Raw genomic sequence first — 15,883 nt, 5'->3', positions numbered from 1 at the left:
AGCCTTACACAAACACAACCACCTCCATAAACTCTCTGACCGTAATGGTGGATGATGGATCCATCCCCTGTATGAATAAAGTCCACTAGCAAAACAGCTGTGCATGAAATCTGACCCTAATCTTCTGATCTGTAAACGGCAGGCACGTTTATTCATCCGCCCAGAGCTCTGACTCGCTGCACAGTCTGTTCTTCAGGGTAGCCTGCAGAAATGAATTACTTTGCTCTGTGTGTCCGCACCCTGATGGCTAATGTCTCACCTTACCGTGGAATTTACTGTCAAATCTCTCTCTCTCTCTCTCTCTCTCTCTCTCTCTCTCTCTCTCTCTCTCTCTCTCTCTCTCTCTCTCTCTCTCTCTCTCTCTCTCTCTCTCTCTCTCTCTCTCTCTCTCTCTCTCTCTCTCTCTCTCTCTCTCTCTCTCTCTCTCTCTCTCTCTCTGACCTCTCTCTCTCTCTCTCTCTCTCTCTCTCTCTCTCTCTCTCTCTCTCTCTCTCTCTCTCTCTCTCTCTCTCTCTCTCTCTCTCTCTCTCTCCCGCTGATGATGGATGGATGTGCCAGTCACGCCGGTGTCTGTGATAAGAGACATGCCTCTTTCCCTTTGTTTGTTCCAGACAGCACATCATCGTCATCCTGACATTTTAACAGTCCCATGTTCCTTGTAATCAGCCTCTCCTGACCTTGTCAGCAGAGATGACATGGGAAGTCGAAATCACACGTTCGGTGATTCATTCGGACTAGTGTGCTAGACAGAAGCACGAGGCCTTGGCAAAGACTTTAGCTCAGTCCTGTTTCAGATTAGGGGTGTCGGTGCTATATTCATCATCTACGGTAACGTATTTATAGTAGGCAACTTATATAAACTTAGTAAAAGCATGATTGCAAATTTGATATTGAATTTCTGCAGCAGTTCAATAAACAAGTTACTCAATTTTAGACCTAAAATATTGTCCGTTTCACATACAAAAACAAGTGCAGAGCAGAATGTTTTTTACCAACATACAGTAAGGTTTTGCTTTTGCGTTTTTGAACGAGTCGTTCAAGAAAGTGATTCAATGATCCGGTCATACAGACCGTTAATTGCTTAGTTCGTAAATACATAAGCGTTCCGAATTAATCGTTTGTACGAATAACTCCACTGACTCTTTTGCTGCCACCTACTGGCGGTAATTTTAAAAGTATCTCTCCTTTTACTATTCAATATTGTAATTATTTTAAAACATTAAACTCACAGCAATATTTATGCAATTGTGATATCTTGTTTGTTTAACGGTTCACTGGATTATTACTAATAATTGTTTGGGATCATTTTATTAAATAGTTTATAAATATAATATGAATGCGCTATAACATAATTTTAAGATGAATATAGAAAGAGCACTTTACAAAAAAAGAAAAGACAGTGAAGTGTGCAACCTCTGAATACTGTCATTTATATATAGGGAATTTAAACACAAACTAAGTTTTTAACTAATTAACATTTTTTCATCAAACTGTTTGTTTCTTCTTCTGTTGAACACAAAAGAAGATATTTTGAAGAATGTTGGTAACCAGACAGTTTATTTTTATTTTTTTATGTTTAATTACCAACATCACCTTTTGTGTTCAACAGAAGAAGGAAAATCATCCAGTTTTGGAACAACTGAGTAAATAATGACAGAATTTTCATTTTTGGGTGTCTATCATTTAAAATATTAGTCATAACTATCACTTTCGGACGTCTGGAATATATTACTTTAGGCTGTGAATCTGTGATCCTAATCTTTTATTCCTTTCATAATGAAATGTCCAGCAAAAGTCCTGGAAAATGGTCTCTGAAGAAGAGTAGGAAGCCTGTTAAAAGTATTAATTAAAGAAACCAAAACATTTTTGAACAGACTAGTTTGCCCAATGTTTGTATGTTGACTATGTATTTTTATGCCTATTAGAGCCTCATATTGTTCATATATCAGCATACTGATGTCAGACTCTGTATGAATCAGTTGTGAGGCATTTGTGTGGCGTCTTGTTGTTCAAATCAGTTTCATGCTGGTTATAAAGGCAGCACGGCCGCTCACTAGGTTTTTGGAAAAGATCTGTGGTGATCTGTGTGCATCTGTCTTTTCAAGGTTTGCCCGTTTAGGCAGGAATGGTGTGTTTTTCATGTCTTCTTCGCCGTGTGTGGCATGTCCTCTGTTTCTTTTACCTTCCTCCACGGGGGGAGAATGAAGGTGTCCATAGCAACCGACTTTATCACGGGTCTCTGTGATGATAAACAAGACAAATAGCACACTTACGCCCCTGTCCATCTCCCACGGATCCATCACAGCTCTCTGGGACGTGTTCGCCAGGATAGATACGCTGGTGCTTTTAACTGTGTGTGTGTGTGGGTCTGTAATGTTGCAGAAAAGCAGCTGTTATCTGAGCTTGACCAGACTGTTGTGTGTTTGTGTATGCACTATAGTCAGACACACAATGCACATATGTAAGGGAAAGACCCTCATGTGTCCTCAGTGTGTTTTTAAATCTTCACACTCAGAACTATATATTTTTAAAATTGACTAGTCAACTAGTTTGTCTTTAGGAAACACTGTGTAGTTCTGACTGTGCAGTGTGAATAGGCCTTTCCCATGGGTCTTTTAAAAGTCTTAAAGGGTTAGTGCACAGAAAAATAAAAATTGCCCTGTAATTTACTCACCCTCAAGCCATCCTTGGTGTGTATGACTTACTTCTTTCAGCCAAACACAATCGGCGTTATATCAAAGCTTTATAATGGGAGTGAATGGTACCTGAGTTTTTGAAGCTCAAAAAACACGCATCCATCCACCATAAAAGTAATCCATATAGATCCAGTGGGTTAATAGAACCCATTCACACCAAGCACAATAACTATAACGATAACTATATTTGCGTCCACACCAACGAACGTTAACGGTCTGTTTAATCTAAGGCGCGCGCTGAGACCTTTGTTTAAATTCGAGTGGATTCTGATTGGCTGTCAGTGTTTTATCGTTCGACAGTTGGAAAAAAATCGTTCTGAAAGTGATCCCAACGATACCGTTCCTCATATCTTTATCGTTATAGTTGTGGTGTGGTACTCTGCTATTTTTTAATATGGAGAACGATTTTCTTAGAACTGTATCTTTATTGTTATCTTTATAGTTATCGTCCTTGGTGTGAACGGGCCTTTAGAGTCACATCCACTAGATTTTTCTTAGAGTGCTTCTCTAATTCGATTCTATTTAAAGAACTTCCATTAAAATATTGAAGCTAAAGCTAAGAAAAATGAAGTTGATTGTCGGACAACTATCTGACCGTTCCTGTCTAGTCTAGTGTATAGTTTATTTGTGGATGGTGGCGGCCTGTTTAAGCAGACATGATTCGGACTGACTGGAAAATGTTGGCGCACAAAGGAGGAAGTGGATTAAGATCAGCTGTAAGGACCTCAGGCCTTTCCCTTGATTAGGAGGGGTTGCCCACACACTGCCTCTTCCTGCACCACCAGCCTTTATTGTTTTCATTCGCCATTTATAGCAGTACCTGTGCTTGAATAACAGAATAAAAGGCTGGCCCTTCCTCTTCATTAACAATTGATCCAAAGGTTTAATGCAGACAGGAAATGTCGTGGCAGGTGTAGCGTGTAGATTACGGTCCCCGGCTGTGAGTTGGGACTGTGGTGTTTACGGTTTTGTGTAGAATACTTGACCTTGAGTTACCTGATGAGTGAATGAATGAATGAAGTTATCACAGACAAAAATGATGATTTTGATTAAACCATCATGACTTTTCACTATATTTTCAGCTTCGTCTAGCAAACTTTTACAAAACATCAGCCTATGGACTTTAAAAATATTTGATTTGTGTAGTTAAATGCCACCGCCTCGCACTATTTTAACATTGGTCCGGTGTCCTTTTGCCTTTTGCTCATACTAAATGTTATATCATGTTTCAAAATAGCTAGTTTGCCTTGAGTTACTCAAGTTGAGGTCAGTTACTTTTTATACAGGACCAGCGCACTTGAGCATTTACAGAGACCCCATTTTTCAAACATTTTCTCAAACTCACAAATGTCAAAGCATTTCAGGGTTAAGACCTAAAAAAATTAATCCTATTTATTTACACGTACTACCGTGCATTTTTTAAAAAAATAAATAAAAAAAAGTCTCCAAAAAAAGTCACCAAAGCTGCATTTATTTGATTTGACGTGAACATACGCGCCACAAGTGCCACTGCCTAAACTGAAACTGACTGGTCTTCTTTGTATTAGCGGTGTAGAAAAAAGGCACACAGAGAGAATGGGTTTGTCATGTCCACACATGCATTTATTTATTTCATAAAATCGCAGCATTTTGCATCGTATAATAATCGCATAGGCTTGACATCGCGATAGTGATTGCGGTATGATTAATCGTGCAGCACAAATTGTTATCAATGTTGAAAATGGTTGTGCTGCTACATATTGTTGAGATTTTTTTTCATGTTTCTTTGATGAATGGAAAGTTCAAAATCTTTAAAACTTAACCTAGCTTATTTTTTTTACTGTCGCTTTTGATCAATTTAATGCATCGTTGCTGAATAAAAAATAATTTTACATTGTTTTTTATGCTTGTTTGTAATTTGTTAATGAATTTTTTTTGTTTAAAAAATACATTTTCTGTGGCGTCTACCTACCTGATATAAATTGCAAATATATTCCTATTTACAGTACCTAATTTGCATATTTTCTTTATTTGCATATTGCAGTCAACGTTCAAATTTAAAAGAATAAAGTCGAATGATGCTAAATCATAGTGACTAGTAACAACCAACCAAAGCAAAATCTCATTTTTCTTTCCCTATGACAACCAGTGGAGTTGGAGGAAGGGAGGGATGTGGCTTTCATTCATCAGTGAGAGATCTCTGTCATCTCTGAGGAGTGGAGATCTGATGAAACCCATTGTGAAATTAATGCTCTCTCACGTCACCTGCATTATGCCATCATGGGGGTGTGTTCATGTGAATACACTTGCACTGAACAGCTTCCACGGGCTACATACTTTACAATTACGTCGTAATTGCTGACGACGGAGACCATATTGTAATCTCTAACCATTATCATTCATTGTACGTGAGATATAAATGCAGCTCCTTTGACACTCGCTTCCATCACAACGCCTGACATTCAATCTCACTGTTCACTTTGTTCCTTTCTGCTCACACCAAAAAGTGTGATGTCATCTTCACAATGCCTTTTTTTTTAAAGCCATGATCACACTGCTTATTGGACAGCTGATAAGAACCTTGTTCTCTTTGTTCTCTGCAGTGTCTTGAGACTCTCACTCACCGTCAGATGGACATGCAGAAGTTCATCGCTGACGGCTGTCGAGAGGCTCTGCTGGAGGAGAAGAGGCGCTTCTGCTTCCTGGTGGACAAGCACTGCAGCTTCTCCATCCAGACCACAGCTTTCCATGACAAGGTTGGTTACTTCAATCAACACAACTATCGCCTGTTCACACCAAAAACGAAAACTCTAACAATGACTAAATAAGCAAAATGTTGTGTTTATTCTAAGCGTTCACTTCAGTTCACACTTTATTGGATGGATTTTGATTGGCTGTCAAGGTTTTTATTGTCCACTGAATCGCTCTGAAAATGATTCCACCAACATATCATTCATCTGTGTCGTTATAGTTATGGGTGTGATGTGGATACCACTATTCACTTAGAGCCATTTTTAAAACTTGATGGTTATCGTTAATATTTTAGTTATTCCCAAGACCTATATTGTTCTTTTTTTTTCTTTTTTTTCTTGCTTTGGTTCGCTTTTGGCAACATTTCAAAGTGTACCAAACTGTTTATGCAAGTCACATGTGAGTAAAACTGTCCTGTGATGGGTTAGAGTGAAACTGCTCATAGTGTCATCCATTAAAATGGATTGATAAGTTCACTCCTCAGGCTTATTGCGGCTTTATCTTTAGTTGTCATTACACACACTTTTACAAATATATGAGCATTCTCGCTCTAAACTATCTATCTATCTATATATATATATATATATATATATATATATATATATATATATATATATATATATATATATATATATATATATATACACATATATATAATAGTTTGTGCGCTATGGGAATCCTATTTTCTTCAAGTAAAGCCAAGTTAACACTAATGTAAACAGAAAATTACATGAATATGTAATAGTGGGCAACTGAATATAGTGCAGCATAGTTTGAAATCAAGGGTTTAAAGTTTGTTGATGGTGCGACTTCAGTGAAGCTGAACTGACCTTCACACACACAGAGTAACTTTCTTTGTGTAGCAGTTCTATCTAGAAACATTAGACAAAACTGATAAACTGAGACTTTAAACTAATAAAGAAAAAAAAGAAAAGTCTGTCGTGTCGTCATAATAAAAGTCCCGCTTCGTCAAAATAAAAGTCCCGCTTCGGACACATCGGCCGAACTGAAAAACTTAACGGCTGATGCCAATATTTAAAAAAAATGACAAATATCGGCCTTGGCTATACATCGGTCAACGACTAATTTTAAGATGAAGAGGCGCACTTCAACTGTCACAACAAAAGTGCTCATCGACAGAATCAGACACGGCTACTTTTTATGTAATACCCAGTACTAAATTGAGTTCTTTTTTCGCAGCTTATTGCACTTAAACAGTCAAATACACACAAAATAATGTCAAAATGCCGGTCTTGGCGAGTCTTCATGTAAAGAAAACGCATGTAACAGTTTAATGGATCGGTGTGTCAGCAGCCTAATATACCTGTTGCCAAATTTTGAGATAAGATTAAAATATTTATATATGGCAGTTTTCCCCCCATGGTATCAATGTCAAAATTGTGGCCAGTGAAAATGTTGAGTGGCTAGTAACTTTGAAAAACCACTAGCCAAAGCAACTGCTGAGCAAAAAAGTTAATGTCAAGCCCTGAAGACCTTCATGATTACTGCAGCTGCTCATGTGCTCTCTTTAACTCTTGGATCTGATACCTTCTTGTGTTCTTGAAGGCTCGAGAGCTTCTGTCAGAGAACCTGATCGGCTGGCAGGACAAATGCATTGACGCTACCAATGTCCCCGACAGTGTGATGTCCATGATTGAAGGTCTGCGCACTCCAGTGGCCAACACTCCTCAGGCGTCTCCATCCCTCCAGCGCAACAGCAGGGTGAGGACACCAGCTCCTACACCACGCAATGAGTACACAGTGCAGGCCGGTTGTGTTATGAATTCATACCTGCATTTTTCTGTACCTGTACAGTCCAACTCGGATGCAATGATTCCAGCACCTCCATTGCCGCCTCAGACGAGTCCTCTGGCCAGCATGTTCAATCAAGAGTCCTCCAGACAGGAGAGAGAGTCTGGTGAGCGTCACTTTACATATTACACCTCTGTAATCTAAAATCAACACGAGATTTGACCCTGTTACTTTCCTAAAACACATTCCTGATCTAACTTTGCATGACTGTGCCTCTAACTTTTTTACATTTTCATTTGTGTAGGCAAGGGAAAATGTATCACTATTTATTGTTTTAGGCTAGGGTTGTTAGTAATGCGGCCTTTTTAAAAATCTTGCTAATAGTCAATGTAATTTTAGTACCAGTTAACATAATAAAGTTAGCAGCAATAATAACCAGTAACAGCACATTTTAGAGAAGTGTTTAAATTTAAATATTCATTTTAATTCAAATATGAATATTATATTTTTTTTAATCTACATTTTGAATATTTAGTTTTATTTCAGCTTTATTCCAATTAACAATTTTTTTTAATTTTATTGTCGTAGTTTTGGATTTAGTTAACAATAACAACATTTTTGGGGATACATTGAGATGCTTTTTACAGTTCAGTCACTTTCCTGATGAATAAAATATATAGTTATTTTTGAATATCTTTTTTCGCTTTGAAATTCACACAGGGCTTAAAGTATTCCAGCCGGGGGCCGGATTTTCGGCAGGTCCGGCCTCCGGCGCAGGCAAAATTTATTTATTAGGCTGCAAATTACAGTTGGAGGCACTTTCGTCGCGGACGCGCTTGGAAAAAACGAGGGCGTCGCTTTCATTATGAGCGCGCGCGGCTACATTTGAAATAACGAACTTGAGCACGCAAAAGACGCGATATGTGAACAGGCCCTAATCTGACTTGAATAAAACACCAGTCCCCTTCAATCTACCACCTTGATTCAAGAGTAAGCGTGCACAGCTGTCACAGCCAATGGGAGCATGATATTAGGTTGTCTTAGCCAATTGCTAGAGAGGAGGGCGGGTCTTGTGCAGGAAGTGAACCAGTTCGCAGTTAGCTTGTACACACGCTATGGAGAACGGAGTTTTTTCAAACCAGGAGAAAATACATCTGCTTTGGAGAAGAAAGTAAAAAACAAGTGGCGCTGGGCATGGCTTGAAGAAAGAGGACAAAACGGGAAGGCTTTAGGCACTTGGTGCAGTAAACTACCGGAACCTGGAGCTTGCTTTTGCATAGTTTGCCACAAAAAGCTTCACTATGCAACTAGCGGTAAAAAAAAACACTTGTCCGTCATGATGGAGAATGGAATTAAAGAGTAGTGAGAGAATGAGATGCTTGAGATCCTGTCAGCAGCGGCAGATCTTAAAATGACAGCAGCCACTAATTCTCTATGTCAGTGAAGTTAACCTAAGAACAAAGGGAACAGAGAAAACTACTAACTACTCTTTGACTAAAGAACGCTTGTAGCTTTAATAAGGATTAATCTAATTTAATTTATAATTTATGCAGTGCGGACTATTTTATAACCCTATTCAATTTCTGTATATTTCATACCTGTTAGACAGGAAAGGTACAGATAAATATGACATTTATTATGGGTTTAAGTGAGGATTGTTTTAAGTTCACTTTAATTAAAAGTTATTTTTTTGAAGCCTAACAAATGTTTAAAATTTTGGGGGAAATAATTTTCATAGAGACATCATTAGCTATATTAATATCAGTGATACTGGCCCATTAATAAAAAGATGCCATTAAGATACAGCCGTAATACTTGAGAATAAATGATTCCATTTGAAAATAAGGGTGTACTCACACTAGCCAGTTTGAACCGTTCCCGAGTGCGTTTGACCACCAAAGCGCGGTTCGTTTGACTAGTGTGAGTGCTCCGAACCGTGCCCGGGCGCGGTTCGATTAGCCGGCCCTGGCCCGCTTGGAAGAGGTGGGCCAGAGCACGGTTCAGTTGGACTCGGGCGCGGTTCGCATGCAGTGTGAGCGCTAACCGTGCTGGAGCACGGAACAGGACGCGTGATGTACGGGAACTGTAGTCCGTAATCAAAGCTGCAAAGTCCTTGCTGCACTTCAGCTGGTCCCTTGCAAACCTCCTCATACGAGCAGCACGATTACGTGAAAATTTTCGCGCCACTAAGGCGACACATCTGTTTAACAACAGGCTGTGAGAGGTCTGTGGACGAAACGACACAAAATTATCCACAAAGAAAACAGAGCCCCCCCCCCCCCAAGAAAAAGTTCAGGCTCAGAATTTTTTTTTCACTTTAACCCCTGTTCACAGTAAAAAGCAGTGAATTAAAAAATGATATACTGTTCAAATTCACAATTGAGCAATTCAATTGAAAGAACTATGCCAAATTGTCAGCATCTATATTCAAATGTATCATGACATGTGAAGCTTTGAGGACGTGTTGTCTGCCTTTTCCCCTCTAGACTACAACAACGAGGACAGTGGATTGTCCAGGTCTGTGTCGATGGCCACTGGCCTCAATCTCACAGACAAAAGACCCAAAGTGCGCACCATTTTCCCCCACAAGTCTGGAAACAACCACACGCTGCTGAGCTTTGAAGAAGGAGACATCATCACACTGCTGATTCCCGATGAGAGGGACGGCTGGCTGTACGGAGAGCTGCAGAACACCAAACAGTGAGTGCTTCTTGTCTCATTTATAGGAGCTGCGAGGAGGTTGACATCAGAGTTCAGTTTGAGTTCACTTTTTAGAGCCACATCTGATTCTGGAGGTCTGGTTCATGAGGACTTGCCTATACTACTTGTAATGGCTCACTAATAATAATAATTTGGCTTTAAAGCTTGATTGTAAATCAAACCAAGCCATGAACATTTTTGTGCACCACTTTTAATTCACAAACAAGTTGGAACAGAGAGTGATCTATTAGAAGTGCCCAATTATGGCGAGAATTATAATCATTATTATTTTGGTCAATATTGAGATCTTGATAACTCACTGAAAACATCATGCATTTATTGCAACATTTTTTTTTAAATAAACTTTTTTTTTTAACAGTGGATTTTCTTGAACTTTGAATATAATTAAACTGAAATACAATGTTACAAAATGATAAACAGTACTGTGCAAAAGTCTTAGGCACGTTAGTATTTTCACCAAAAAAGTTTTTAAGTCAGTTATTTATATCTTTTGCTGTAGTCAGTAAGAAATATCAGTTTACATTTCCATACATTCCTTTTGCCATTGTAAAAATCAAGTGATATTTGTGTAAGCACAAAGAGAGTCTGACAACAGCCGGTACGATCGGATCTCTCACCGTCATAGTTTTTTTTTTTTTCTTCATCACAGACTGTAAGAGAGACTAAACCTAGAAGAACTACGGCAACGTCTCCAAGACGCTTAAAGAAACCAATGATCTAAGCATAATAGACACATACAGAGGTTGTAGATACAATATAGGATTATGTAGTTGAACAATGTTTGATTAGAAGTCCATTCAATAATTGTTTTGGGATGATTTTATCTATTTTTAAAGGCTCAGTCTCTGTGGTTTTAAGAGATTTCAACCCTGGGGTCATTCAGAGGAGGAGGTCTGTTTTCAATCCTCTGTCTTGGGATCAAACAGCCTCTGCCGTTATCTTGGTGGGTTCTGATCCGTGCCATCTCTGAACCAATCGGTCTTTTCCAAACTATCTAACGTGACAATGTTCTTCCTTTAGTTGAGCACATCTCTTTGAAACTTTCATGGTCGTAAAGTTTTTAGCTGGGACTGGCTGGAGACCACTCCATTTATGGCCTAAGATTAGGCTGGTGATTTGGGGGTCTGTGCCCGGTTGCATAAAGCACCTTAAGTGTAATTTTCCCTTAAGTTCGCCCTTATGTTTCCCTTAAACCTAAGGGTGTTGCAGAAAAAAGTGTTACTTAACGGTTTCTTTAAGTGAAATGTCATAAACACTTAGAATTTCCCTTAAATGCTGTTTTTTCACTTAAGTATTCCCTTAAAAAGCGTTAAGTGTTGCATAAAACCCCTTAACGTTCATTTCCCCAAGTATAACTTAAAGAAGAACTGAACTGAAATTTGAGAAAAGGTGATATAACAGATGTATTTTATTTATTATCGTTGGTTCAATCATTAAAATGGCAGAAGGGATAAAATGGTACGTTGAAAATGTTGTTTTTGCTACACGGGCCCCGCCATGTTGGATTTCAACATTCGGCTACGTCACTGGCATGGTAGGCTACTCCGTTGCCAACCAACACCAGCAGAGCAGCCGTAGCATCTAAATAGTCTGAGGCTAGCTGACATGGCTGAGGAAACAGAAACCAACAGGTCTAGGGGGGGTTCATACTGTATTGCTCCTGGCTGTAGTAATGAATTGTATAGGGCTAAGGCAGCTGGGGTTACGATACATTTTCACAGGCTACCTTTGACAAGGAAACCAGCCCTCAAGCTGCCTTAAAACTGTCTAGCCCTCCGACACCCCCTGGATTTCGAGTCTGTAGTGAGCATGTTTTAGCGACAGATTATTTAGAGATATACTTTAGTCAATGAGTACATGAAGCGTCTGACAATGTCTGCATCAAATGTTATATTTAGCCAAGTTACAAGTCCAACGCATAACGTTACTCGAATCCTTGATATTTGGCTGAGGGGAGAAGATCCCTGATGTAGTTCACTGCACAGGATGGGATAGGAATCCTATTCCTCCTTCCCAAATGCCCCCTCGCCCAAAGAGTGAACTGCCGGTACGCTGTTAACTCTTCGGGGTCGCCGATCACGCCGGCGTGATCAAGTTACATGACCAGTTTAAGACGTCGAAGCATAAAAACAAAGTCACGTTGAGCGCTGCCGTCCACTTCTGTCGAAAGTGCTGGCTTGAAATTCTATTTTACTTTTTGTTTTGTGTTGATAGACCAAGTAAAAACGGAGATATGATCATTTAAACTTTATATAAAAAAATACTGACGCGTTCGTAAAAGAACGCAAGATGGGATGCGACAGGCGTTGCATTTATTCTAATAACTTCGTCGGTTTTTGTCATAAAACAAAACGGAGAAAAATGTGTGAATCTGCTGACTCTGCTCTTCAGGCTGCACATTTTAGGGAATGGAGGAGGAGCCAACTGAGCTAAGACGCAAAATTGAAAGGCAGAGGATTTACGGAGTTGATAAAGAGAGACATATATACGTTATATATAGAGAGAGAGATTATTGCTAGTTTTTGGAAGAGTTTGAGTAGATTTTGAGAGTAGTTTAGGAGTATTGTATATAGTTTAGGTAGTTTAGGAGTAGTTTAGGTAGTTTAGGAGTAGATTTAGATAAACTGTTTTGAGGAGAGGCACAGATAAAAAATAAAAATAAAAAAACACCTGATATTTGTTGTAAATAGTTGTATGTATAATTTGATTTTGTGTTCATTTTACCTTTTGTATGGTATATTTGCACTATTGAGGAACCCCTCTTACTCAAGGAATGAAATCCCTGTAATGTAGCTATCTGTGTAATTGTACATGAAGTGTTTTGTAGAGTTTCTAAGCAAAAAAGAAAAGAAAAAACGCCTATTGCCACACCTGCTTTTTGCTGCATATAGTTTAATTTTATCTCAATTTTACATTTTTTTATGTTGTATTTGCACTATTTGCGAACCCTCATACTCTGGGAATGCAAGGCCTTAAATATAGCTCTCTGAATAATTGTGTGCACAACATTTTTTTAAAAAGTGGCTGAGCTAAAAAGAAAGAAAAAAAGCCTATGGCTACACCCGCTTTTTTTTGTAAATCATATTTTTTTTGTATATAGGTTGATTATATCTGAATTGTACCTGTATATGTTGACATTTACAACTTGTGTTTACATTTTAAACCTTTTAAAATGCTTCATTGAGCATGTTTGTGTTTTTTGTAGTAGAAAAGCTATAATTTTTCTATTCGGATTTTGTGTTTTTTGTGTGATTTTGGGTCCAGTATGTTGATAGAGTACATCAAAGTGAAAAACTAATTGTCTGATCATATAGGTGATGTTGTGCTGAAAAAAATTATACCAAACATTGGTATGGTAAACATTTGTTTATGTTGCAAAATTTAAAAAAAATAAAAGTACTCAAAAACGGCCAAAATAGCCCAAGACTCCGAAGGGTTAACCTAAATAGTCTGAGAAAAGGATATAACAAGTTAGCCTAGCCCAGTCGCCAACACGTAGAATACACTGTTACATACCTGCTACTTATGCGGCGCTCCAGCGTCTCAGCTCGGACATCCATTTGAGATAGCATAGCATCCTCCAACACGTCTCTCTCACCGCACAGCATCCGAAATGAACGGTGCATGGTGATGCATTTTTCGCCGATAAATAAATGTTCCAGGTTGCCCTCTCTGCAACAGATCGACTCCGTTGCAGTGTCCATGCTCCGGCAGCACCCGCGCGCCCACACCAGTCACTTCCCCAAAAACGACCCTGTACTGTATGTGGAGCCTGAAACTGGTCGTCCTCCATGTGGTGGTAGTCAGATACTACTGGCCTGTCCCTCACAGGCTCAAATGTGTAACCCATGCCATTAAAATTGCTCATTTTCATCTGTGTATAAAGGACCTGCAGCTGTTCCCTAAATACATTCGCGGGTCCTACCATGCCAGTGATGTCATCGAAATTGCCAGCGTTCTTATACTAACAAGCGCGATTTTTTTGTTGCTTAAAAAAAGCTATATTGATATTTTTGATTAAAATTTTTAGTCTAATTTACTTTTAATTGTCATAAACAACACGTTTTCAACGTCGATTTTTTTCAGTTCAGTTCATCTTTAAGGTTTGGAAATCGTAACCTTAAGAGTAACGCGGACAAAAATAAGACGACATGGCTGAATTCATGTAATTTTCGTCTGTCAGCAGAGTGGTTCACCGGGTTGCGGGGGCTCTTTCCCGTCATTTAAACGCAACGGTCAAGCTGTTGGTAAGCTTTGTAATCGTTAGGTCTTAACACTGTACAGCAATAAAGCGAACTCTTCACCACGGCACCACTGTTCAATCTTAAAAGCGTAGTCTTGCTTAATCTTACCTGTTTTGTTGGCTTCTTTCTTGTAAGCGCTCAGCTTCTTTTGAGACCAAAGAGATGTTTTCGTATTTTTGAAGGACTTCCTGAACCGTCCTCTTCACGTCAAGATTCATTGCATTGATTTTTTCCATTATTATTTCTTCCCGCTGTTTCTGTTTTTTTTGGTTTTTTTTGCTGCAGTTACATTGGGATTTAGTTTGCTTTTCAAAATTGTTTTTCTTTTATCATATTCATCTAGAAGAATGCATTTCTCCTCTGTCCAATTAGGCTTTCTTTTTTTGTTTTCTTTATTCATTCCGATATCCTAGGCTACAAAATTGTATTAATTGCCCAGCCCTATGAACTATGTGTTTTTAAGAACGATGTGCAGGTGAAGTTTGGCTTGTGAACGTCATCCAGTCAGTCCAACTCAGATGCACAGAAGTGGCTCAGGAGCTGGAGAGACCTCATGTGTACACAGCTGTGGTGTCAGTCTGCAAACCAGCTGTGAAGAAGAAACCCAGTTCATTTGTGTGTCAATCAATGCCACGTGAAACCCTGTTAGAGAGAGCAAACGGGGCGGCAGCTTATCTGAGATGAGGAACACAATCTCCCCACGGACCTGAGGACTTTCAGCAGGTGGAGGAGACGTAATCAGAATAACAGTTATGGCAGAGGAAACGAGCTGAACACACCCTCAGTCCTGCCAAAAACTGATGTTGTTGGTTTGAGAGAATGCTACCAGATGGAGAAACAGACAGAATGCGTTCAGAGCCGCCAATGTCTGTGCCACAAGAGTCAAGTGAAAAGATGAAGTTGGATTAGAGCTAATAAACTTTCAGGATAAAGACAAGTGGCACAAATACAATTGAAACTTCGCAAATTGATTTTCCTTTGCCTTGAATCCCTCATTTATATTTTTGCACTTCAAGTGAATGCATTTGTTATCTCTGTAATTTCAGTTCTTAGGGCGTCTTCTGACCTGTAGATGATTTGCTTTATTCTGAAACAGGGATTCAATCTGTTAAACTGTCCTCTCATTGGTCAGAGTGCACCTTTCATCTCCTGAATCTCCAGTCTTGTGGAGTAAATACCAAACATTTATGTTTTTAAGCCTTCGCTCGGCACTGTTCCAGAGCCCATCACTTTGAGACACTCGATAAAAACCTTGGACAGTTGTTCTGGTACATGTGTGTCCAACCAAATCTCCATTAGGCACTTTGTTTTGCTAATGTTATTAGCCGATAACTAGGAAGCTTCATATATAACGGAATAATTCAGTAATTTACTCAGTCTTTGCATTTTGGTTAATCAGTTGTTTATATATGTTGGTGGTGTTCTGCAAACTTGAATGAACCCTATAGGAAATGATTCATGAAGTCAGACTTGTCACCTAGCAACCCATTACCATGTGCCAAATTACACGCAAGCACCATTTGCTATATGAGGCATTTTAAAGCACAAGTACAACCTCTTCAGACTGATTGACGTTTCTAATACATCTACCAGGTCAATTAAAATGTCCCTTCGTGTTCTTAAATGCCCAGCAGGAAATGGGCTTAAAATTACTGGTGAAACTTTCCGGCTCATGTCTACAGATCACTGCATCACGGCTCCTTCACAAGCTCCTCCGGTCTGTTAAATTAAAGTTTACAG

At 39.1% G+C, this 15,883-nt stretch overlaps 1 protein-coding gene across 1 annotated transcript in view; it reads left to right on the top strand.

Moving 5' to 3' along the window:
* Window positions 1-15,883, top strand: part of baiap2l1b (BAR/IMD domain containing adaptor protein 2 like 1b) — a 90,388-nt gene that overhangs the window by 53,376 nt on the left and 21,129 nt on the right. The window contains exons 7-10 of the mRNA XM_077211667.1: window positions 5,279-5,431; window positions 6,993-7,148; window positions 7,242-7,344; window positions 9,665-9,878. Of these exons, the coding sequence (XP_077067782.1) occupies window positions 5,279-5,431; window positions 6,993-7,148; window positions 7,242-7,344; window positions 9,665-9,878 (626 nt within the window). The remainder of the gene's footprint in view (window positions 1-5,278; window positions 5,432-6,992; window positions 7,149-7,241; window positions 7,345-9,664; window positions 9,879-15,883) is intronic.

This window comes from Siphateles boraxobius, unplaced genomic scaffold (assembly GCF_051911475.1).
Source record: "Siphateles boraxobius isolate OS27281-9 unplaced genomic scaffold, OSU_SipBor_1 66, whole genome shotgun sequence".
Taxonomy (NCBI): Eukaryota; Metazoa; Chordata; class Actinopteri; order Cypriniformes; family Leuciscidae; genus Siphateles; species Siphateles boraxobius.
Note: the sequence above shows the minus strand (reverse complement) of the source record. Positions and strands in the feature narration are given on the sequence as shown.